This window comes from Podarcis gaigeae (genome assembly GCF_964106915.1).
Source record: "Podarcis gaigeae genome assembly, chromosome: 2".
Lineage (NCBI taxonomy): Eukaryota > Metazoa > Chordata > Lepidosauria > Squamata > Lacertidae > Podarcis > Podarcis gaigeae.
This window is the reverse complement of record NC_139679.1, coordinates 60208397-60233779: the sequence shown is the minus strand read 5'-3', so window position 1 is coordinate 60233779 and position 25383 is coordinate 60208397. Positions and strand designations below refer to the sequence as shown.

Sequence of the window (25383 nt, the reverse complement as noted above, 5' to 3'; positions counted from 1 at the left end):
TGATCATGAAAATGGCCTCCCTCTTCCCATCATGCATCATTCCTAAAACAGCCATGATATCCTTGATTTGTAATGGACAACTTGAGGATATACCATGTTTCATGTTCCAGACAATATGAATTCCCTCTGTGCATATATACAAGCTACAGGAGAAATTGAAAGGTCAATAACCCCTTGCAAATGTCATTTGTTCTCCTATTTTCTTCCTTCTCCAAATGACGGGTAAAAATAAACATACGAAGAGTTAAAGATTTCCCTTTTGGAAGTGTTGTATTCTGAAATTCAGTTTACACTGGCACTGACCATCAGTTGATATGTAAGCTTATAGAAGAACAGTTAACGATTGCATCTTCAGTGAACCAACACTGCTTCCAGTTTTGGATTAATGTTTACACTTTTTTCTTTGAAAAATTGACAGGCCCGTCTTGGAGAACATCAGACCTTAGGATAACTTTGAAGTCAGTAAAAAGAAATCTGGCCCACAATGCTTGTATGTGCAGGGTCCCAGCTCACTGGAATCTCATGACAGAGTGGGAGAAAGACATTTCCTGAATTCTACAGAAACCTATTTGCACAAGGGTTGTCTATCTTATCTAGCTCTACCAAGAATGCTGACAAGTGGTTTTAAAGTGGGCTTAGAGGGAAATGAAATGGAAGAGGGGAGGGCTGCAGCTCATTGGTGGAACCCATGCAGATGGTCCCATGTTCAATATCTGGCATCACCAGGTAGGGCTAGGAAAAACTGAAACCCTGGAGAACTGCTGCTAACAAGCATAGACATTGCTGAGCTAGGTGGATGAATGGGTCTGAGCTGCTGTAAGGCAGTTTCCTGGGTTCCTGAGATATGGACCTGTCCCTAATGACTCTAAGTACTTGTCATCTAGAAATTCAGCAGAGGAATATAAGAAGAGCCCAGCTGCATAAGCTCAAAGGCACAACTAATCCAGCTTCCTGTTCTCACAGTATCCAACCAGATGCTTATGGGAAGCCCACGAGCATGATGTGAGTGTTGTGTGCTTCCCAGCATCTGGCATTCAGGGATTTGCTGCTTCTGATATTGTACTCAAAATAGCCATTATGTCGAGTAACAATTGATATTATGAATTTGTCTAATCTCCATTTAAATTAAAAATACCATAAATTAAACTACTTCTTCACACAATGCGTAGTTAATTTCATATGTCCTGAGCCTTCCAACTTTCGGCTTCATTCCTTGAGTTGTATCAAGCTAAATTATATTCTGAGTCATTAAAATGAATGAACCTAAGTTTATCTTGCCCATTCATTTCAATGGGTCTGGTCTTAGTATGATTCACATTGGTTACAACCCTTTTTAAATTAAAACACTGTAAAGTCTGGTTCCTAAATGTATAAAGCAGTTCACATAAAACACGAAATGCGTCCCACTAAAATTAACCACCGCAGGTCTGTTAAAATATAATTTAAGAGCTCACTAAAATTATAAAGAAACTATTTCTTTGGCAAAACCAGTCAAGCAAAGTCTTCCTCACTTCAGTAGGAAAGTGGATCAATGGGGTAGGGTAGGGGAAACAGTGGTAAGTGCCCTGTTCTTAGGTATCACTGTCCTAATCTGGTGCACTGATAGCATAAAGATCCATGCTAGATTTCCCAACCACAAGTGTAGCATGGGATGATGTAGGAAGACAGGATCCATCAGGTTATGTGAGTCCTAGATTAGATGTTGTTAACCAGTATGTTCATACTAAGTTAAATGGTGACAGTGTTAATAATCCACAATAAGCATCCTCTGGGTCCTACTGGGCAAAATGAACAGGGGTACTGTACTGCCATTCTTGACAGATAAATGGTCCAAGAGAATAGTATGTTCCACCATAACAAAGGCTGCCGAAGCTTCCAACAACATCAACAGGGAGTTACTCCCCTTACGTAAACAAAGATCACAATTTACAGTATATTTGGGGTTCAGTGGAGCTGTGTTGCTGTGCTAATTGTAAAGCAATTTTTATTTCAGAGTGATATTTTATCCAAAGCATTTTCCCTGGTCGTCTAGTTGCAGCAGCAGATAACTTTCCAGTTGTTAAAGAAAAGCACTATGTTGCCCAATTTGTCTACAGACTGTGTTCTTTAGCTATTTTGGTAAAGCAAAAGGATCAAGCAGGTTTTATTTCTTCTACTCCTTTACCATCCCTTCCTGTTTGTTCAAATTTTCTAGTCTCAGAAATGCACCCATAACCTTTATCCTCTCCTATATTTTCTCATCAGATACCTGTCACAACTAAACTGATGCATTCATTTATTTCTTATATCCTGAGCTGAGAAATAATGTCTGAGACTGAGGTCTGCTAATCGAGAAACTGGTTTTTACTTGGCTAAGAAGGGCTAGCTAGGGGAAATTCTGAAAACAGCAGCCTAGCCTTATTCTGCATGCACTACTCCTCTGCCACCCATTTACTAACAGGAGCCAACTAGGAGTCAGATACCCACAGCAGTGCTGAATGGATGGCAGATATACAGTGATTCCACCTGATTTACTTGAGCTTACATCTGGATTCTCATTTGGTGCAACGAACCATGCTCCATAAGATAAAATGTCAGAGAGCGCAACATCATGGGACAGTACAAATAATTTTATCACCTTGAGTTACATTTGGGATGGGGGGAAAGAATCAAAAGTGTAAATTTGCTACATAAATGCTTAAACTCTTCATGAGGTTATTACATTCTTTCTTGTCTTACAGTGGATAAAGTATCTAGTCACATGGCAACAAACAGGAAGACAGTTTGGTACACGGGAATATATTTTCTTTGATTCTTCAAGGACCACAATTAACTACTTACTGATGGTGCTAGAAAGTGACATCTGTGGTCGTTTCCCAGAAGAACATGTTGCACTCTTACTTCACCAATAAATGTTCTTTATCATTGCCAGACAACCATGCGCATGTTAAAATTGTTTTTGTCTTTAGAACAAATCATTTTAGAAGAGAAAGGATTTGAATGAGAATTTAGCTGATCCATCCTCGAAACTCTTCAGTCCATGTGCCATATCATAAATCACTCATCGTGAACAGAGCATTCTCTGATGAAATTTCTTCACTTCATATTCCATGTTGGTAAAATCAAATTTCTGATCAAGGCCGTGCAGTTGATTTGGCTCAGGAAGTGAAAGCAATGCTCAAGTACAGAAGTTCCCTTAGGATCAAAAGAAACAGTCATCAGAAAAGCAATCCCACAAGCTGCTGACATACAGGAACATTTTGGAGACTTTGGTATTGTACTGTAGTTGGTGCCTGTGGTACACACATTAATTTGGAATTCCTGCATCATCTCTGGTTGAACTGGTTGTGAATGTTTAAGAGCTTATAAAGCTTAAACTAGTTTCTTGGAAAAGCCAAAACCAACTTCCAGAAACATGGCCAATATTCCTGCAACAGATCTACTGGATGGGCCCGTTCTGAGTAAGCTACTCCCATGACCAGAACTATGCTGTGTCAGGCTGGGTGAGACCCACCTGGAACTCTGGACAGGTGCCACCAGTCAGTGTAGACAATAGGTAGGTAAGACCAGTGTTCTGACACTGTATGGCAGCTTATGTTCCCAAAGGCTATTTGGGTTTTGCTTCCTCCACTATTTTTTAATTTTTATTTATTTTTACTTCTGCAAACATTGGGATTCTCTCAAGCCAGCTGATACCGCCCTCTTGGGTGTGCACAATGCAGTTTTAGCTATATAAAGAATGGTGCTTCTGTCTGAAAATGAGGGAATGGTGGACTTAGTGGCAACAATCCGACACAAAGGTTAAGGGGTCAAAGGATCTGTCAATTTTAGTTCTCGCCATATCTCATTTTCAAATCTTAAATTACGTTCTCCACATTTTGCAGCAATTTGAGATTATTAAAAAAGAAATCCTCACGAAAAGTCAATTTTCATGCAAATTTCTCCTAATTAAAATATTTTTATACGCAGTTTTGACCAATGTTACCATTTTTTGTAAGCAATTTCCCCTACTGTAATGCATTTTTTGATGTAATTTTCACTAATATTTTCATGTTATGCATACTTTCCCCTAATATATGCATTGCTGTAAATATTGTTTGGGTGAAGAACTGCATCACAAAATTCAGAGTAGTGCAAATGTGTGTCTTGGTTCATATATTGCTTCAAAAAGTGCATATTTGGTAGATTCGACTTTACGTAAGTACTAAATTGAATATCTCTTCCATTCCTAGCCGATCTGGTTCATTTAAAGTCTAATCTTATGCACACATGCCTAGAAGTAAACTTCAATGAGTTGAATGAGACTCATTCGCAAGGCAGACCATGCAGGAATACAACTTAATTGGTTTTACATTGATTTTAATGTGCTGGAGAGCATTCAAGTCTGTGCTGGATTTTGACAATTATGTGAAAGTATTTTTAACTGGTTTAAGTGGAAATTACCTTCAAATAAATATATGTAGCATCACTGTCTACCTTGGTGTTGCAATAATTCCCTAGCTGTATAGACAGAAAAAGCATGAAATCTCAAAACATTACCATGCAGCTGACCTGGAATTCAAGGATTTGCTTCTGCTTGTTCTCTTAGAGCTTTGAGTGAAAGTTCATATCCAAGAAACATGGCAGCACTCATTGGGAATCCTCGCACTGCATTCACTGTAAGGCCCCTGAAAAAGACCTGTTCAGAACAAAGAAGGAAAGTTTACATCAAAAGAGTTTATCAATTTGTATTTTGGACAGAACATAATTGGAATAGGACCTAACAAATGGGAATTAGACATCAGGAGACTCCGGTTTTCTCATTAATGTTCTAAAAGGATTGTGATAATTGATAAATGACAAGGGCTGGATTTAGGTTTGATGAGGCCCTAAGCTCCTGAAGGTAATGGGGCCCTTTATATTTACAGCTGTCCTTTGTCAACGACAAATTGTCACGGTTTTTTGTGTTGAATATATGCTAAAAAGGTAAAGGGACCCCTGACCATTAGGTCCAGTCATGACCGACTCTGGGGTTGCGACGCTCATCTTGCTTTATTGGCCGAGGGAGCTGGCGTACAGCTTCCAGGTCATGTGGCCAGCATGACTAAGCTGCTACTGGTGAACCAGAGCAGCGCACGGAAATGCTGTTTACCTGCCCACTTGCACTTGGATGTGCTTTCAAACTGCTAGGTTGGCAGGAGTAGGGACCGAGCAATGGGAGCTCATCCCGTCGCGGGGATTGGTGGTGGAACAGCAATGACTGCTCCTTCTTCCTCTGACCACTCATTGCTGTTCCACCACCAATCCCCTGTGTCTCTGAGCCTTCATCCCCATGTGGTTCTGTTGGGGGTTTCCTGCCTGGTGCCTTCCACAAATCTTCTGCATCCAGCCAGTCCATGACAATGGATTTCAGGAGAATCTTTCCTCCCATGTCTGTTCTCCTCGTTGACGGTTTTCTCTTTTGTGCTTTTATGTTTATAGGCATAGAGCCAAAATGAATTTGAACAAGGTTGTTTCCCTTGTTGGTGGTTTGTTTTTTTAAAAGATGATTTTTAAATATATATATTTGAAATGGATACAAGGACTGGTCAGTGAGCAGTTTTGTGTCCAGGTTACTTTAGGGAAGTTATTAATATTTGATGAATTATTGTATTTTAATATTTTGCTGGAAGCTGCCCAGAGTGGTTGGGGAAACCCAGCCAGATGGGCGGGGTATAAATAATTATTTATTATTATTTATTATTTAATAAGTTAAATAAATCAATATTCCACCCCTCATCATAATCGATCACAGGGAAAGTCACAACAGTATAAAACGCAATATGAAAATTACATTTAAAAAATATCAGCACCCCCATCCGTCATAAGGGTCTCAGATTTTCAGAAGGCCTATCCAAAAGACTGTGGAAAGGGAACTGTCTTCACCTGGCACTGGAAAATATATAAATTAGGTGCTAGACAAACTTCAGAAGGAGAAGTTTCCACAATTGGGATGCCATATAGACAACAAGGAGTTGTCTGGGGTGATGTTTTTTCCACTGATGATATCTGTTTATACAGCTGTGGGTGGCTGCAGGCAATATAAATTTGCAGTGGGAATATTCATGGCAGCATCCTAAGGCTGATGAGCTGAGATAAACAGGATGATGATGATTGAGGTAAGTGATGAGATAGCAGGATTTAATCATCTATAAGCAAGTGCTGATTTATTGGTACTGACATTCCACGTGCCTGCTTCCCACATCACAAAATGAGGATAATTCATATCGACCAGAACAACTAGCTAGCCTTGTTTAGTGGTTTCTTATCAGTTATAAACAGCTCCATGATCAGCAATGGTTAATGAGCAAAACTTCAACCTGTAATTCTTTAGTCTGCATGATTTTCAAGTGACATGAGGCAACATTTTTCACTTGGCAAAGGAATGTCTGTAAAAATTATGGTCCATGGGAATGGGGGATGTGCAGTCTGCCACCACAGCATGGCAAGTAATATTATTAATGACCTACCCCCCCACCCTAGGGACGCGGGTGGCGCTGTGGGTTAAACCACAGAGCCTAGGACTTGCCGATCAGAAGGTTGGCGGTTCGAATCCCTGCGACGGGGTGAGCTCCCATTGCTCGGTCCCTGCTCCTGCCAACCTAGCAGTTCGAAAGCACGTCAAAGTACAAGTAGATAAATAGGTACCGCTCTGGCGGGAAGGTAAATGGCGTTTCCGTGTGCTGCTCTGGTTCTCCAGAAGCGGCTTAGTCATGCTGGCCACATGACCCGGAGAGCCCAGCACAACTGTCTGCGGACAAACGCCAGCTCCCTCGGCCAATAAAGCGAGATGAGCGCCGCAACCCCAGAGTCGGTCATGACTGGACCTAATGGTCAGGGGTCCCTTTACCTTTACCTTACCCCCCCCACCCTAAGGTCCTAGAGTGAGTTACAACAAATAAAACACCATGTTAAAAACAGTTTACAATCATAGAAATAAGGTGGGCCCTGAAAATAAAAAAGTGGGTAGGCCCCATTTACTGGAGGCAGAAGATGGTTATCATGGATATTCAAGGCCATTTGGACTTGAATTCCATTTCTTCATTATGCATAACTCTGCTAGTTAAGTTGTAAATAAGGGCAGCCATTGGGGACAATACACCCACATGCAACTTGTTACCAAAACCTATTTCCTGAGATTTAGTATTTTGATAGTGCTTACTTTTAGACCTTCACTGTGGTAACTTTGGGAGATACAGTCAATGACTCCTCTGTATTTGTTCAAATAAACCCCGTCAGCTTGAAGGCGACTCTTGACAACATCCATAGGAGTGGCTGTTCCCCAAGATATTGCTCCTACGAGAAAAGGGGAAAGTATTAGATATGAATAAAAAAGGCCTTCTGAGCACCTTCATCAAAGAGAATGGTAGTCGTCTTTAGGAGTCAAGCTATAAAAAATATGCTAGAATATGAAATGTAACTTAAGATAATGTGAATTTTGCTACCTGGTTAAAATAAAGTTAGATTGGTAGCTAATGGTACTTGGCTTACTTGTCTAAATACAACATGCTCATTGTTTGTTGAATGGTAGACGGGTGTACTGTACTTAATAACAAATATATCCACTTCTGAAGTGGCCCTAGCTTGTCATTTAAAATTACCTCATCTGCTTCAGACAAGCTTGTCAATGTTTCTTGCTACAGCAGGGAAGTGAGATTTCAGGAAGTAGATTTTGACCTATTTTATTCAATGACTTATTCCCCCCCCCTTCTCCTAAGTGTTTCTCTGTTCAGTACTAAAAAGAGGTGACATTTAAGAACTGCAGAGTTTTGAATGTAGTATTTGTTGTGAAATGTTAATGCACTACAGTTTCATAAATATGGATTGCTTGCTATAGTTAAATCTGGGGCTTTTCACATTGGGCTAAATGTGTTTTTACAGGACAGTGACTTGAGATGGTGCCAGTGTTGTGAAATACTAGAGCAGACATAGGAAAACTCCAGATGTTTGGGACTACAATTCCGACCATCCCTAGCTAACAGAACCGGTGATGGGAATTGTAGTCTCATACATCTAGAGGGCCGGAGTTTGCCTATGCCTGTACTAGAGGTCATCTTCTTGTTAACTGGCAGCTACTTTGTTTTCAAGTAAGATGGTGTTAATGTGCTGGAATTATTTCCTTCAGCTGGGCTTCTGCTCTTCAGCAACAGAGAGCCAACAGTGGAGTAAACTATATTTTCCAAGTAAAATGATGCTCCATCCTTCTACAGAAATTACCAGGGAGGTTTACAATGAAAGATCCATGCTCATAAAAATGCATAGGGAGGAATTCAATGCCAGCTTGCCAGATGGATTTTCCCTCAAAGCTCAAGCTTCCCCCCAAATCCACTCTGGCTGATCAGGAGAACCCCCCACATATCTCATGGTGGAGAGGAGGGGAGGATTGTTCCTTCTGGCAAGCAGAAATGCTTGCACTGGCAGAATGTTGAGAAGAGCGAAACGTTGAATTCCTCCCACTATATTCCATGTAAACCACTTTTTTATTGGGTTTTATAAACAAGAATAATAATATACTAATAAGCATACCATGTTTTCTCATGTCATTTGTATATCACAAAAACAGCACAATAAATGTGGGAAAATATCTAGAACATATGTTTCATTATTAGTGATCAATGAATAAATTCTTGGTTTATGAATTGGTTTAAACAATTAGGAAAAAGAAGAAAAAAATTAAGTGGGGGAGTGGTAAGTGGGGTGGGGTTGGGTGGTTATGCTTCTATTATTCTACTTAGTGTGTGTGTGAGGGGTTGTGTCAGCGTTACTTGTATGGGTTCTCTTATTATCCACTTGTTGTATTTCCTTGGTGGTGAGAGAGGTTGGGTGTGGCTAAGGGTGTGGTTGGTTGTCTTTGGGTGGCTGTAGTGAGAATTGTTTTTGTGTGTGAGTGTGTATTTTTAAATCAGGTTAGCCAGATTGATTTGGATGCTGTCAGGGAATTCTTGTTGTTGTCTTGTTGTGCTGTGTATGTGATAAAGGAGAACCAAACCATGGTGAAGGCATCTTTTTCTATTTGTCCCCATGTCAGTTTCAGTTTTCTAATAAGGCTGTTCCCCATACTATTTGATACCAATGGTCCATGTTTACTCCTGACAGGTCTCTCCAGTGTCTGGCCATGATGGTTCTGGCTGCTGAGAATAGGTGGGTTATGAGCTCTTTATGATGTGAGTGGGCATTATTATCTTGGAAGATGTTTAGTAGGGCCAGTTCTGGGGTGACTTCTAATGCTTGCTTAGTTATTTCTTGTATGATTGATGTCCAGATTTTGGGACATTCCCACCACATGTGGAGGTATGTTCCTGTGGAGGTGCACCCTCTCCAGCATTTTGGTGAGGTTCCTGGGCGTATTAGCATCAGTTTCCATGGTCTTAGGTACCATCTGTAAGTGAGTTTCAGGGTGAGTCCTTTCCTTATTGCTGATATGGATTTAAAAGGGGGTTTAGACCACATTCTAGTCCATTGGGTGAGGTTAATCTCATAGTCTATGTTGTCCTCCCATTGTTTTTAAATTACGTCAAGGGGGTCTGTGGGGTTTTGGAGCAGTGGTTTGTATATTGTGGATACCATTCCTTTGCTATGACCCTTTGTTGTTAGAAGGAGGTTGTCGAAGCAACCATGTATACCACTTTGAGCTGTGGCTGATTAAGCAGTATAGAAATCCAATAGATGTCAGCTTCTTCTGACTGTGTGCCCTGTTTTCATCACCTTTTCTCTTCCGTTCCACTGTGACTCTACTGCTCAAAAGGCATGTGCCACCAAGTGGAAGGAGGCAGCCAGCCAGACACCTCATTGCCTTGTGCAACATCAGCCATTTCATATAATAGATAAGCACATTAAAACTTTTCAGAATACTGATGGCAATCCTAGGAGCAATTTATGTGATAAACGCAATATGTCTTCAATTTAAACCACTTCTAGGGCTACCACTAACACTGCCATCACTACAGAAAAAAAGCATGTTAGGAATGAATAAATGAGCTCAAATTTAATCAAGCCTCTAGACAGCATCATTTCTGGTGAAGGAGAACAGAAATGGACATACCTGCAATGCCACCGGCCATCCACACAGAAAAGGGACTCGGAGAAAGGCATCCATCTGGAGTGATCCATCCACAAAGTAACGTGTAAGGGATGAAGTATAAGCAATATCCTGGAATATCCCTCAGAATCATGGCAGAAGAACCACGGTACAATCCCCCTAAGCCCTCCTGCCGAAGGATCATGCCAACACAGTGAACTGGACCTCTGTAAGCAGTCTCTACTGAAAAGCCAGCCGCTCTGTGCTTCAGGTTTAGGTTGGCTGCTGGAGCAAGGAAAAACATGCTTAGTATCAAGTTACCTGGTATTCTTCAGAACATCACTTTCCATGTGTTCCTTCTTTCGTTTTGACAATCTCTGTCTGACTAAAAGCTGCTATGGAAGTTTTAAAGCAGAGGTTGGCTGGCCACGTGTCATGGATTATTTAGCTGCGATTCCTGCATTGCTGGGGGTTGGACTAGATTATCCTCAGGGTCCCTTCCAACTCTATGATTCTTCCCAGGTGGTTCTGGGAAGGTGGGGGGGCACCTTACCTACAAACCCAGTGCTGGCTCTGGTGCTTGGGATTGCAATTTAAGGTCCAAACTACCTTTCATATTTAACAAAAGTGTTAGATCCAGCTGCTCTTAACTTTGAATAAAAAGTATCTGCACTGCAGAACCTTAATCTGGAACCTGCTCCCATTCTGGTCCTATTCCAACTTTTGCTGGCAGTTACCCTTTCCTGGTCTGCCTTTTGCCCCTGAAACTGCTCTCTAAAATACAACTGGTCAGATTAAGTGCTAATCACACTAAGTTAAACATGTGACTAATGCGATGCGGTTTGCCTGTAGAACAAATAGTTTTGGAAACATCCCTCTGTAATATTGCACTGGGAGAAAACTGACAGCAATGGCAAAAAAGGAGGAAGGAAAATTGCCTGCAGCTTTGATGGTAATCTTTTCATTTCAACAACAGCTCACTTTTCAAAATGAGCTGTACAATACATTCAGATTTTCTTTGTCATACTCATGTTCTGGCCTTAACAGCTTATAAAAAACCTACTGTTTTCTATTTGTTTTCTGCTTTAATAAATAAAACAGTACTGTGGCAGATACTGTTTTTTGCTTGTGTAATTCTCTGTAGCTCAAAGCTCGGAAATTAAAGAGCGGGAGAAATTCTCCACTCAAATCAGATGAATGACCCTCACAATACTGCTTCTATTCACTGTATGTTTTCCATCACATAATTTGAGGTCCGGACTCTGAATAATCCTTGCACCTTCATGTGGCTAAATATTTATCCATCTGCAATTAGAAGCATTTAAAACTTTTTTGGTCCATAAATGCTAAATGAGAGTTGTGTTAGGTATACTTCATTCTACACATATGAGAACACATGGTAGAGTAAAAAAATATTATATACAAGAATGAGCCATATATGTTGGTCATATCTAGCTATAACACCACCAACATATCATTATAAGGTGGGATAAAGTATAAGCTAGAAACAAACACAGAATATTAAATATAAATAAAAAATTGATTTTCTTTTACCTGCAATAAATGTTTGTGTCTGCATCTGCAGCCTTATCTTTACCAGATCAACTGGACCACCAATTCCAACTGAAACAGCCCCTGCTGCCATGCTTGCTAAAGCCAAGTCCGCAAGTGATGGAGGATGGTGAGAATTCCCATAGCGCTGTTGGCTAATGAGCCTTTGGGTATTGCTAAATACACCAAATACCACTGAGTTGTAGATAGCAATGCTAACTAGTGGGAAAGACATTCCCTTGAAGAACCCAGCCACCTGCAGATGAAAGAAAGTTGGATGTGAATAAGAATGTGTATGATTGTTCCTTCCAGAAAGCTTTAAAATCACAGTTTTACCCGGATAAGACAAGAGTGATGGCTTTAAAAAACAACAACAATACCTCCCTTCCTCTTGACACTGAGCAACACAATAGCAAGTGCAGCAATTGTACACAGTAACTCAATACGTTTAAGAACAGCATAACTAAAATAATGACATCATACAGCAGCAGATCCTCCAAGTGACCCTATTTTCCAGGGACATCCCTGATTTACAGAGGCTGTCCTGGTTTCTGATTTGATCCCAGAATGTCCCACTTTTCCTTAGGATGTCCCTATTTTCATTGGAGAAGTGTTGGAGGGTATGTTAGTATATCTCTATTTTTGTTGGAGAAATGTTGGAGGGTTTGGAGTTCTCCGACCCCTGAGCCGTCTGAAGGCAATCCTGTACAGGGAAGCTTTTTTTAATGTTTAATGTTTTATTGCATTTTTGTATATGTTGGAAGCTGCTCAGAGTGGCTGGGGGAACCCAGTAAGTTGTGTGGGGTATAAATAGTTAAATTATCATTATGGAATGGGACGTCCCTCTTTTCATTGGAGAAATGTTGGAGGGTATGCAGCGGTGGAGTTATAACACTGTTAAGACCCAGGATGAAAAGCATATCTCCAACAAAAATCTTTTTACCTGATATCTCAAACTTGACAGTGTGTGGGACAATCACACTTTCTCAGGGAAGGAACTGTCTGATCTGGGTGCTGCCACCAAGAAGGCCCTGTCTCAAGTCACCACAGAATGGGCCATGTCGGTTAGCAGAATCATGAGCCAGTTGCCTTACATGAAATTAGACCATTGATCCATTTAGTGTTGTATATTCCAAGGACAGTTTCAGCACCTGACATGTCCTGCTAGGGCCAAATGCTGCTCAGCCCCCTTTTTTGGCACTCTGATCACCAACACTGCTAACACCCAACAACAGCTAAGGCTGCCATGGTGAGCAGGTGGGTGGGGGAGACACTAGCAGAAGAGGATCAGAGGCTGCTATGCTGAGGGCCTCTTCAAATCTAGAGTTGTCATGGTGTATTCTGACAAAATTATATACTTACAGCTTCATTCCTGTAGACAGTGAGAACACATTTAAATGTGTTTCCATAGCCTTGTCCCGCTTGTAAGCGAGTCTGCAGAAGAACACAATTATGAAATTAAACAGAAAGAAATGTGTTTCCAATTAATCGAGAGCACATGCTTTACAAACAAATCCACTTTTATTTGACTATAATTCTTGCTTTGTTCCAAAGAAAAATCAGGGCAACAAATCATGCTCTCTGTCCAGTCTATGCATTACCAGAAGCAGTTCTAACCACAATGTGATATCTAAAGCCCCTATTATCAACATATTTTGAATGTAGGAATTACCGTATTTACTACTACTACTACTACTACTACTACTACTACTACTACTATAGAGCCCTTCATCTGAGGAACACAGGACAGTTTACAATATAAAAAATTTATATACTGCTACATTGTAGGATAAAATTATTTATTTTTGGCAAAAAAGAGTACAAAAATTGGGGAGGATCCTATATTATTTATGAGAATGAATCTTGTATAGATCCATCAGTCTGGGAAATAGCATTTAAATTCTTTATAGAATACCAGGCTAACTAAAAGTACCAAAAAGTACTTTACCAAAAAGTAAAAGAGGAGAGAGAGGGAGACAGCACATGTGGGATTTAGCACAATCTTTTACTTTTTCACTTCTTTATTTTATTATTTGCTTGGTTAATTATACCATATCATTTAACAGATTTGTTACTCAAGGATTCATCAAAAACTAGAGTGCTGGGCTGCACTTAAGTGTCTCTGTCTGGCTTTAAGCAAAAGCTGAGTCCCATACTTACCCATACACAGACACAAACCATACGAGCAATCTGGTTTAGCTACATTAAAATCCAGGTCATGCTTGCTTAAGCTACCTTTCAAATTCCTTTTATTCACTGACAATCACATTAATTTCTTGTTCACTGAAATCAGCCCTCTGGCTGGCAGATCTCTCATGGGGTTTAAAGTTTTGTCCAAGTACTCCCTCTGAGCACGGCCTACATGGCTTACTTGTTAGTTTGAAGAGACCTGATGTACTGGAACACAATCCACATTCAATGCACCAAGCGATTCCTCACGGCTCCCCATTCTCACCCCCCTATTCTTCAGGATGCGCCTTTGCTATGTCCATCAGTAAATACTGAATTACTCTATGACTCCACTTCTCCATTCACCATTTAAGACCTTTCCCTTCCCCCCACTGATTTGGAAATGCAACAAAGCTGCCTCGTTGCTATTCCCCTGCTGCATTCAGATCCAAGGGCAAAGAAGGTGCCAGCTTGACAGTTGTCTTTTAAGCCTTGAAAGATGCCTTGCTTGCTTCTTGGCTGTGCTCAAGCAAATGTAGGAAACGTAGCAAAAATGTTCCCACAAGACCTATTGTCGGCTCGCGGCACGCACTACCAGCAGCGACAGTATGAAACAATCCATTTGCCAGAACTGGAAGGCACATATTCCTTCGACGCTTGCTTCATGGACGGCACAACAAATTGTAAACACACAAATGCGATTAGTCCTCTGGCACAGCAACAACAGGAAGGGGGGGGGGAGGAGAGCATTCAGCCAAGCACTGTACTTTGACGCCTCTCGCTTTCAAACTCTCCAAGCATGCACAGCCACAACCCTGTTCATGGGAAGACAGCACTTGCTACACGCTGGAACAGTCTCCTGCAATATCCTGGCCCTGGCAACAGGCAGCATCTTCTGCATCGTAAAATGGACAAGGCTGTAAACCAAGGTTGGAACAGACACCCAGTCTCAGGGCTGAGTCTCACATGGATCACGGCTTCTTTGCAACCTACAGCCACATCTGTGTGTATCCAAGTGCTCCTTGGGTTGCAGCATGGCAAATCCATGGTATAATGTTCGCAGTGGCATGCTGAATCAGGAGCTGAACTCTGATGGTGCTTTCTGCAGTCACAGTGGCTTCTCTTTAGATATTTTCAGTGCTTTTTTTCTGGGGTACGCAAGGGTACGCATGCCCCTAAACATTTTGTGAATCTTTGTCCATTTACTGTATTTATTTTTCCTGATTTGAACTATAACTATATATGTGAACTTTCCACATGACCCGGAAAGCCATCTGTGGACAAATGCCAGCTCCCTCAGCCTGAAGCAAGATGAACGCCACACCCCATAGTCACCTTTGACTGGAATTAACCATCCAGGGGTCCTTTTACACACACACACATACACACACACACACACACACACACACACTGTTGCACACCACCTCAATCTCTGAACGGTGTGCAAGATTCTCACTACGTATCTCACTACAAAGAGTACCTGTGTTTTCTGTAACATAATCTCTTTCTGTTTTGTATACAGTGGTACCTCGGGTTAAGAACTTAATTTTTTCTGGAGGTCCATTCTTAACCTGAAACTGTTCTTAACCTGAGGTACCACTTTAGCGAATGGGGCTTCCCACTGCCGCTGCACTGCCAGAGCACGATTTCTGTTCTCATCCTAAAGCAAAGTTCTTAACCTGAGGTTAATGGAGTCTGTAACCTGAAGCGTCTGTAACCCGAGGTATACTAAACTGATTTCAGAACAACCACAACACTATTTACCTTTACTGTGTCCAGAGGATGTCCCACAATTACAGCAGCAGCTCCTGGAGATTAAAATAAAACAACTGAATAAAAAACAAGTCATTTTTAAAAAATGGATCTTGTTGTTTACCTCAAAGCATGGCCAGGGGGCGGGTTGCCATCTGAACAAACGACAAACCTCTCTGTTTTGTAAATTCCTAGTTAGCTCCCACCAGCAGAATTATGCAAGCTGAGAAAACAATGTGAACCATAGATGGTCACTGCATAAGCACCCCAGAGGAATTGCTTGTCAGTACAAATCTGTACTTTCTCTGGACCAGGCTGGGCGAAAGGATTCCTCTGCCCAGCTCTGCCAACTTCTGTCTGCAGAGTGATGCCCCATCTCTAGCACAGAGCCACCCTTCTGCCCACCAAACAGGTGGGTGAAAGTGCTGCTGGCGGGTTCCCCATTGACAGAAGGCAACAGAAAGCTCTGGAATAGATCTCCGGCCAGCCCCACTGCTGCCACATGATAGCATAAGGTCCAGTCTGGGTCCATTCACTGTGTCATATCCAGGTTGGTGCAGCAATCAGCCTTCCCTTTCACCCTTGACACCATGCTCAGTGGGGCTGTGGATGCAGCAATGGCCCACCACTCTCTTAAGCCTAGCCAGGATTAGGGTTGCATCCTGAGCCGGCAATTTCCAACCTGTGTGTCAGAACGTAATAAGGGCTTTTTTTTCAGGGAGAACTCACAGGAACTCAGTTCTGGCACCTCTCAGAAGAATGAGGAAGGTTTCATGGTGAGTTCTGGCACCTCTTTTTCTAGAAAAATATTCCTGAGCACAATCGTTTGGATGCCATGAAAAATACATGAATGAAATAACTACAGACCATCAGCTGAAGTTAAATATTGCCTATTTTCAATTCACCTATCCCGGCGGTACTTTCCCTGTGAGGAATTATGTAGCCCATAACCCTCCACCACTTGTGCTAAAAGTGATCTACAGAATGTATTTGGAAAGATTCTCTGAAGCTTTCTTTTGCAAGTCAGGATGTGTTGAAAGCTTTACCCTTAACATTGATTTTTACATCCAATTGATTGTTCACCCAATTTGAGATCAAGATGACTCAAAATTGCCAGGAGACACTGAGAATACAGACAAATAATTAAACATACTATGGATAAGACGTGCATAACATGCATACAGAAATTAAGTTTTCAGATTTCTCTCATGGAGAAAATAAATGACAGTTTTATTTTTTTGGGTTTTTTTGCTTACTTGGGAGCATTTCTGAGAGTTTTTCAATAAGACAGTAGTTGTGTGAGAGGAGGAGGCTGCCAAATCTGACCTAACACTCTCAACTCTTACCCACCTGTTTCTCATTCAGCAGGAAAATATCTAATGCATCATCGTCATCAGTGAAGTAAGGTGCCAGGAGAGGATTTTGCTCTTGGGGAGGTTTTTAAGTACAATATTGATGAGGATCCCAATTGTTACCATGCTATTTGGTTCGGTTAACATTGAAACCAATGTAATTGGTAAATCAATGTAAATAAATGGGGCAGGAATTTGCCTACCAATTTGAAACCAATTAGTTTGATCAACTTTATTGGCAACTATTATTGGAAACCATCTGGAAACCGTTTCCTGTTTTAGGGTGGTATTCAGCTAAGTTTTACTCAGAGCAAACCCACTGAAATGAATGAACACCACAGATTTAGCCCATTAATTTTAATATTCCGAGTAAAATTTAGTTCCACCCTTTTCAGGTTGTTGGTTTTTTTGGTCATATGTGATGCATTCTCTTAATTGGAAGGGATTCCCATCAAATTACTTTCAGTCAAAGAAAGCTACCTATACTTTCCTGCACCAAAGGTGTGTTTCTTTTAGCACATACCAAGGTGGAGTCAAATATACTGTTAACTTTTCTGAGTGAATGCTATGACAAAACTTATTTAAGTATACAGATGAGGAAATGAACATTCTTGTCTTTGGTCATTAGCCAGGTAAGTAACAGATGATGTACTGACAACCAATCTATAGAACAAGTTTGAACCCATCAGTATCTGTTGTTGTTATTCTCAAGCTAAGATATCTGGCAAAGCCATTTCCGACCTTGCGAAGGAGAGGGGGTTGCGGGCGGAAAACCCCTCCCACATGACTCACGCGGGAGCTGCCCTTGCTCCCGCGTGATTAGGGAATTCCCGGGCGGGTGGCAACCTGGCCCGCCAATCGGCGGACCGGGGAGGCGTGGCCAGGCATGGCGTGCATCTGTTGGATGCAGGAAACGATATTTGGTTGGGGGACATTATAGCAGGGATTAGGGATTGGTTACAGGTTTGAAGGTATTGGCGGCGAGCTTAGCTCGAGTGGCGGTTAGGCATTGGCTGGGGTCAATTGTTATGCAAATGGAGTAAGGGGGAGGAGCGCCATCACCTCCCAAAATGAATGGGTAGTCCGGTAGAGGACTCCGGGGGGCGTTGCCTTGTCCGAAACCTGGAGAGGTAAGGGCCTCCGGCACGCCCCAGAGCGGTGACACCCGTGGGATCCTAGTTGGCGTACTTCAACAGGACTCCCACGGCTTGTGGGCAACCCTTCCCGGTCCCCATGCCGGGTAGTCGATAGGAGCCAATGCCTAAGGCCAATACCTTCCAATTCTGTAATCAATAAAGTTGTGGCCTTTTACGCCCATTAAACTTAAATTCTGTGTTCAGTGTCTTCATTTCACATGGGGGAGGGTTCTCGCCACGCAACTACAGCTTAGCTGTTAGATTAAAAGCCAAGCAATTAGCACCTTGGCATTTTGGCTTGCCTTCCACCAAGGATCTAAATATTGCCAATGTTTCGAAACTGTTAGGCTTGTATCCAATATAGCGCTGCATAACCATCCTGTCAGCACAAGGATTTCCACTTGTGCAATGGTGCTTTCCCTTTTCTCCTCCCCCTACATACCCCCTAAATCTGTTCTGGGATTCCCCCCCCCCCCAATGCTCCAGCGCAGATTTTGGGGGGAGGGCACAGGGCATGCACAGGAGGTGTGGGAAGAAAGAGGGGGAAAGTCCCATTGCGCAAGAATAAATCCTTGCACCAATGGGACAATGCAGGGGGCTGGACTGGATGACTCCAACTCTACAATTCTATGATTCTATGACAGCTACCCAGAGGCGTAGGAAGGTCAGGTGGTACTCAGTGGGGAAAATATTTTGTCACGCCCCCCACATTGATTTTTTTTTTTTTTGCCTGCAAAAATGGTTTTGCGTTATTTCACATTTTCTTACAAAGGAATGTGGATTCTGAGCCTCTGATAACAAGAATGCAACTATGGACAGATACTTAAAGCTACAGGATGGATTGTGTTTTGGTGTTATTTTATTTATATTTATTTTTTATTTATTTAATAAAAAATATTTCAAAAAACCTGCAAAGTGGTTTACCAAAACAAAAAACAAAAAAACACCACAGCAATAAAATCAAGAAAAATTAACAATCCTACTTTAAGACATACAAAAGCTAAATTATTAAGATTAAAATTACTTCAACTTCCTAAGCATCTAGGTATGCTTTCCCAAAGAAGAATGCTTTTAGTAGGTGCCCGAAAAGAGTCTAGCAAAGGCACGTGCTTTGCTGAAATTTCAGCCTTCATGACATAGGAAAAAGGCCGAGTAAACAGCTATTTTCGTGGAGGAGGGTCAAGATAGTAACTGATATGCATGAAATTTCATATGTAGCTATATAATCCCTAGTGTAGTAAGATAAGACCTTTGGAGCAGGCATTAAAAAATAATAATTATGAATCGCCCTAGTAGGGCAGTAATTGTTCCTTGATAATTTGTCACCTCCCTCCATGATGGCACTTGGGGCGACCCGACCCTGACCCCCCTTTCCTACGCCCCTGCAGCTACCTAGCACTACATGGGATACAAGTCTTAGGTTCCAAACTTAATCAATATTTGCTCTCTCTATGCAAGAATTGTGTTCTGTTTATCTATCAGAAACATAGGGAAGTTGCCTTATAATGAATCTAACCCATGGCCCATCTAGCTCAAGATTGTCTTCTCTGACTGGCAATGGCACAAACCTTTTCCATCCCTACATAGAGACACCAGCGATTGGACCTGGGGTTTCCTGTGTCCAGGACAGATTCTGTACCACGGAGATCTTGGGTTGTATCACAAGGTGTTAATAAGATCAGTTCTTGGAATTCTATTATAAGATCGCTAGCAGCACTTTTTAGATCTGATCAGGCCGGGCTACCTGCCCCTCATTTCCCTCTACAGCACTTGCAGAAATCACCTTCTTGACCATTGGACCATCAGTCTCGCCTGCTTATAAAACTATACTTTTATCATTTGCCCAAATTTGAACAGTTACTGTTCCTTGTCATATTGTTTAAGCAAAGTCTGAGAACATGAGTAGTTCTGTACTTCGTTTTAAAAATGTAGGTGGAATAGAAGAGAGAATTTTGGATCCAGAATTGATCTTTCATTCTTGGAGAGCCTTTGATCCACCAGAGACTCTCACTGATGGAGGTGCTTTATTTTAATTTTTGGCCAAATTTCCCACCTTTCTGCTTCAAGCTTCTATACCACCTTCCATGTAGGACTGAAGGATCCCCCAATTATCCAGAGTAGATTTTCAGTGACTGAAAGTGTTTATAAAGTACCCAGTGAATATGCACTAATGAGTGGAGATATAAATATATATACTGTAGCGCCATTCAATGGAAATTGCCTCTCCCTGTATCTATAAGAGGGAGCATTGCAAGAGTGGAACTCCATTCACAGAATTTCATGATCCAACCCATTTATCATTTAAAAATTAAAAAAAAAGTTTTTATTATTGCTTGTTAGTCGGTCTGAGCCCGGCCTTGGCTGGGGAGGGTGGGGTATAAATAAATATTGTTGTTGTTGTTGTTGTTGTTGTTGTTGTTAATGTCTCTTCATTGTCATACCTGTTTATCTAATTTTCAGAATCTCTGTAAATGATCCTGTATGATTTTATGATGTTTTAAGCAGATAAATTGCACAGAGAATGTTTACTTAGCTTTGCTTAGATTTTCTTCCGCACAGAGGACAGAAGCTGAATTACATCAGCCATCAACTCAGTGGCCCTAAGAGCTTCCTCATGCGCTATCTTTTTAGCATGGTAAACATGTTGTGCATTTACTAGAAAGATAGCATGCAAGGCAGACCATCCCTCTTTAACATGTGTACACACGGTGCAACTGGAGTTTATTTTTAGTAATGTGAGTAAACAACACTTGCCGCTAGTAAATCTTCACTAGAACTGATCCTGCATCTACTGTAAAGGTGACAGGTCATTTACATTTTCCTTACCGTTAATTACCTTGTCATTTTACAGCTTTACAGTATAAACAACCACTACAGTATCTGGGACTGCCACTAGACAGAATCAGGTGGAAAGGCTGGTAGCCATGAAATGTGCTCCCTTGGGAGGTAATAGCAAGACGGCAGCTGTGCTATTTGCCAAATGAACATTTGCCCATTGAAAAACAGAAGACGATGTTGCATGAGCATGGCACTATACACACACACACACACACACACACACACACACGGTCATACCTCGGGATAAATACGCTTCAGGATAAGTATTTCGGGTTGCGCTCCGCGGCGACCCGGAAGTAATGGAATGCATTACTTTTGGGTTTCACCGCTCACACATGCGCAGACGCTCAAAATGACGTCGCGCGCATGCGCGGAAGCGTCAAAAGGCGGCACGCGCACGTGCAGACGCGCAGTTGCGTCTTACGTTCTGTTCAGGATGCGAATAGGGCTCTGGAATGGATCCCGTTCACATCCCAAGGTACCACTGTGTGTGTGTGTGTGTGTGTGTGTGTGTGTGTATATATATATATATAAACACTATTAGGCTATAATTTGAAGACTTCCCCCTTCCTTAACTCTTTCATCAAGTGGAATATAAGAATTTTACACTTGTTACAAAAGCTCTGCATCTTAGGGTAAGAAGCAATGAGAAAAATAGCCTTATTTCTCTTACACCAAGGATTTTGCAAAGTAACTAACAGTCTCTCTTATAAGAGTTAATTAGCAAAACAAGAGTCCTGGGATAGCTGGCTTTTCTATTTGCCACTTCTGTATGTATGTATTTACATGCTTTAGCTGAGATTCCTGCATTGCAGGGGGTTGGACTAGATGACCAACTCTACAATTCTATGATTCTATGATTTATATATACCACATTTTCTCCCAAGGAGCTCAAGATGGTCACATGATTATCCTGCTTAAGAAATTCAACAGGGTTACCAGGAACACCCCGAGTCCATCTTCCACCCCAACCTCCTTCTATGCTCACTTCTGGTATACTAAAGGACATTGTTGCGGCCTCTTCAGGAGATCTCATACATTTTCCTGGGACACCTGCATGCCTGAACTCTTACTCTGGAAAGAACAATAAGAGGCTGTCACCTCAGGTTCTCCTGAAAGGGGTAGGATTACAATTTGGTACTATACATCTCTGCACCTCTTAAAAGCAGGAAGGCACAAACAGTCAATATCAAGAGAGCACAAGCATTCACATCATTATGAGGGACAAGCCCTGGAACTGGGTATGAGAGAGTGGGGAAGCCCATGGAGAAGCTGTTGGACCTGAGATCTAAGGCCGTCTCCAAGGCCCAAGAAGGAGGGCCAAACACTGAATGTGGCAACCCAATCTAAGGAGTAGGGAAATTCCTCAAAAGAAGAAAACAAGGAAGACTGTACTCCTGTTCTTCTCTATAACTCATCTATTCAGTGACTTCAAATCTTATGACTTGGTGGAGAGTGCCAAAGGAAGCACAAGCCACTCGTATTTCCTGTTCTCTGCTTCATTGTAATCTGTGAAGCAGAATCCTCTCATCACCCACCACCAATATGACCCTTGGGCTCCCTTCCAGCTCGACAATTCTAAGATTCAGTGATATTCCTAATGAACATATGAGGGCCTGATGAAGAGAGGAAGCTCTCACATTGCACAGGGGGGAAATATGTGCATATTCTGCCTCAGACAGTACAAAGAATCATGGGATAAGTCAGACCAACCCCCTTTTTGGCTGAAAGGAGGATCAGGCTCAATGAAACTCTGCAAAGCTATCACAGACATTTCATATGCTCTCCTTTCTGGAGAAAGCCACAAATCCCTGATACATTCCAGGAGGGTCTGACTTTGTGTCATACTTGGAAAATAGAGTAAACACATGAACAAAGGTTCGGGAATACATTAGTCGTATCTAATTCTGCTTCTTGCTATGGGGAGGCTCTTTAGTCCATCAGAGGCTCCTGTCAATGGAACAAGGAGGGGAATATTGATCCCAATTTGCCCTCCCCTCTTCACCCACATGCCACCTCTCACATGGTTCAAAGAGTCCCCCAATCCACCAGGCAGATTTGGAGGGGTAGGTGGTAGATAATGCAGGGAGAAGAGGGAAGATGCAAAAATTGCTTTTCTCCCTCCATTCTGCTTACATAAGCCTTCACTGAATCAACTGTCCATTACTGGAGGGACAAAAGCCCATCCTACCCAATATGACCTTTCTACTAAAACACACACACCAGTATTTCTGATTCCTTCTAGGAACATAAGTTGCTGGTTTGTCTAGCTCAGTGTTGTCTACTGGCAACAGCTCCCTGGGGTCTCAGGCAGGGGACATTCCCAGCCCAAACTGGAGATGGCAGGGATTGAACCTAGAAGCTTCTGCATGCAAAGCAGATGCTCTGCTAGCACTGAGCTATGATTGTTCCTGTCTTCAGCTTCATCTCAAGGGCTGCAATGCATTAAGAGCTCATTAAATTGAAGCAACTTTTTGCATGACTATTCCTTCAGTGAGAAAAGCACAGAAAGTAATTTTTCCTGTCCAGAATGTTTCCTTTGGACAGTTTTACAAAAAAAATAATAATCTGGCAAATTGTCTATTTGAGCTCTCAGTAGCTGTGCATGTATGGCAAATTTCACCATTTGCCACAAGGTGATCTTCTGGGGTGCATGTGGCTCCTGTAGTCCACGTTTTTAGAAAACAGATGAGGTTTTCCCAAATGCTTGCTTGGAGAGCTAATAAATTCTGAGCAAAAAGGGAGCTGGTGAGAGATTTTACCCATCAATGTACAGTGCAGCGCTTGTCACCACAAGATCCACTTTTGACTGCTTCATGTATGTGTGTATTTACTCGTGGACTATTAGTAGCCCATTGTGGCAAGCATTGCCTTTCAATTCTCAATAGGAATCCGGAAAAACAACTGGCGTGAAGCCAGCAGAGCCCTTCCATTTGCAAAAGGGGTTCTTCCATTCCTGGAAGGGCTCCATCTCTTTGCAGATCTGGCTTCAGTCCAGCAGAAGCTCTCTCAGTTAGAGGAGGGAAAGGTGATTTTCACTTAGTTTCCCCTAATCATGCCCTAGGGATGCGGGTGGCACTGTGGTCTAAACCACTGAACCTCTTGGGCTTGCTGATCGGAAGGTCAGGGGTTCAAATTACCCACGTTACCTCTCATGGTGTTTTGGGGGGAAAGGGGTCTTCTGAGCCTCTGATGCAGTTTTTGTGTAGGCTGCTGGCAGATAAATTTGGGGAATTCGCTTCCCTCTTTCTATCAACTGAAACATTCAACGAACAAAAATCCGCTGGATCTATGAATCAAGCCCATTGGTATTTATGTTTCCCCCACATCTCCAGAGCAAATTTTGATGGAGGATAGGGAGCTACATGGGAAGAGGAAATCTGAGGAAATGATCTCTTTATTGTAGGGCCTTACAGTACTTCTGGATCCAACTGAACAAGAAGAGTGAGGGGAGGCAATCAGCCTTTTTGTCCACACAGAGAAAACAGGCAGCAAAGTGGACTTGAAATGCTGGCAATTATCCATATTTTCTTATCAGGATTTCTAGAAAGAACTGGAGTTCATGAAGGGCAAGGGAGTGGATGAATGGTGCATTTTGACTGGCCAACATAATGTCCCAGCTGTCCAAACATCGGGCTCTGTCTCCATAGCTAATTGACTTAGGATATGCTAATAATGGTATTTCACCCAGAAGTATACTTTTTTTTTATCTGAACAATACATTACCTGTGGGTGTGAGTATGCTACCTTTGACAAACACACAAACACACACACACACACACACACACACACAGGTCTTTATATCCATAACAAGGAATACTGCTGAATTCAGAATTTTTCTTCCAAAATTGGACATATTAACATACATGGAACACTTACACAGAATGTCATGTGTACCATAAGCCAAGCTCAGAGTTAACTAGTATTCAGCTCAATATGTGCCCCTCTGCTGATCCTTTTTCACAGCACCCCACAAGGCTCACTTACCTCCTACCCATCCAGCTACAAAATCATCCAACTGAAGGCTGCCCATAATATTATTATTATTGTTTTTAAAAAAGCAGTCCTGTTCAGTTTTATTCTTGGGCAGTTTGCAGTTCACATTCAGCTCCTTCAGCACCAAGCAAGCAACAGAAGAGAATCTGAATCTGCCTCCTTCAGCCTGTTTTTTTCCACATCCCACAGTGTCCCAGAGTGACTGCAGCAGTTTGTTTCTTTGACAACTTTCAGCAGCCTCAGAACTGAAACAACTCTGATTCCAACCTCTCACACTGTGTCTCTCCCAAAGTGCCTTCAAAGCCCACAGTGACATCACACTCACCCAGTTTAAAGGGACAGTGCCACAAGAGTCAAAGGCTACAGAAACAGTCTGGATACGTTACCAATTAAATGCAAATAACTAAGTTGCTTTGTTCACATATATGTTTTTTGCTTTTGAAAAAGGGAGGTTCATTCTCTCTCTCTCTCTCTCTCTCTCTCTCTCTCTCTCTCTCTCTGTGTGTGTGTGTGTGTGCTGGTTTGCATCCCAAAAGTACAATTGTATGGGTGGGCATCAGGGCCAGATTTAGGT

The 25383-nt window shown here is 41.9% G+C and overlaps 1 protein-coding gene across 7 annotated transcripts; it reads right to left on the bottom strand.

Moving 5' to 3' along the window:
- Positions 1–2594: 2594 nt before the first annotated feature.
- SLC25A48 (solute carrier family 25 member 48) lies at positions 2595–25083 on the bottom strand. 7 transcript variants are annotated; one of them, XM_083727242.1, is made up of 9 exons: positions 24801–24835; positions 21802–21887; positions 15500–15543; positions 12929–13000; positions 11570–11822; positions 10040–10300; positions 7160–7293; positions 4531–4657; positions 2595–3174 (listed from the first exon to the last, which is right to left on the bottom strand). In XM_083727242.1, exons 5-8 carry the CDS (start codon positions 11799–11801, stop codon positions 4538–4540), a joined length of 747 nt encoding a protein of 248 aa, XP_083583368.1. In that variant the 5' UTR covers positions 11802–11822; positions 12929–13000; positions 15500–15543; positions 21802–21887; positions 24801–24835; the 3' UTR covers positions 2595–3174; positions 4531–4537. The 7 variants fall into 7 exon arrangements, with proteins under 7 accessions (XP_083583368.1, XP_083583365.1, XP_083583364.1 ...); XM_083727239.1 differs by lacking the exon at positions 21802–21887 and having other exon boundaries at positions 4519–4657; positions 24801–25083; XM_083727238.1 differs by lacking the exon at positions 21802–21887 and having other exon boundaries at positions 24801–25083.
- Between the last annotated feature and the right edge of the window lie 300 nt (positions 25084–25383).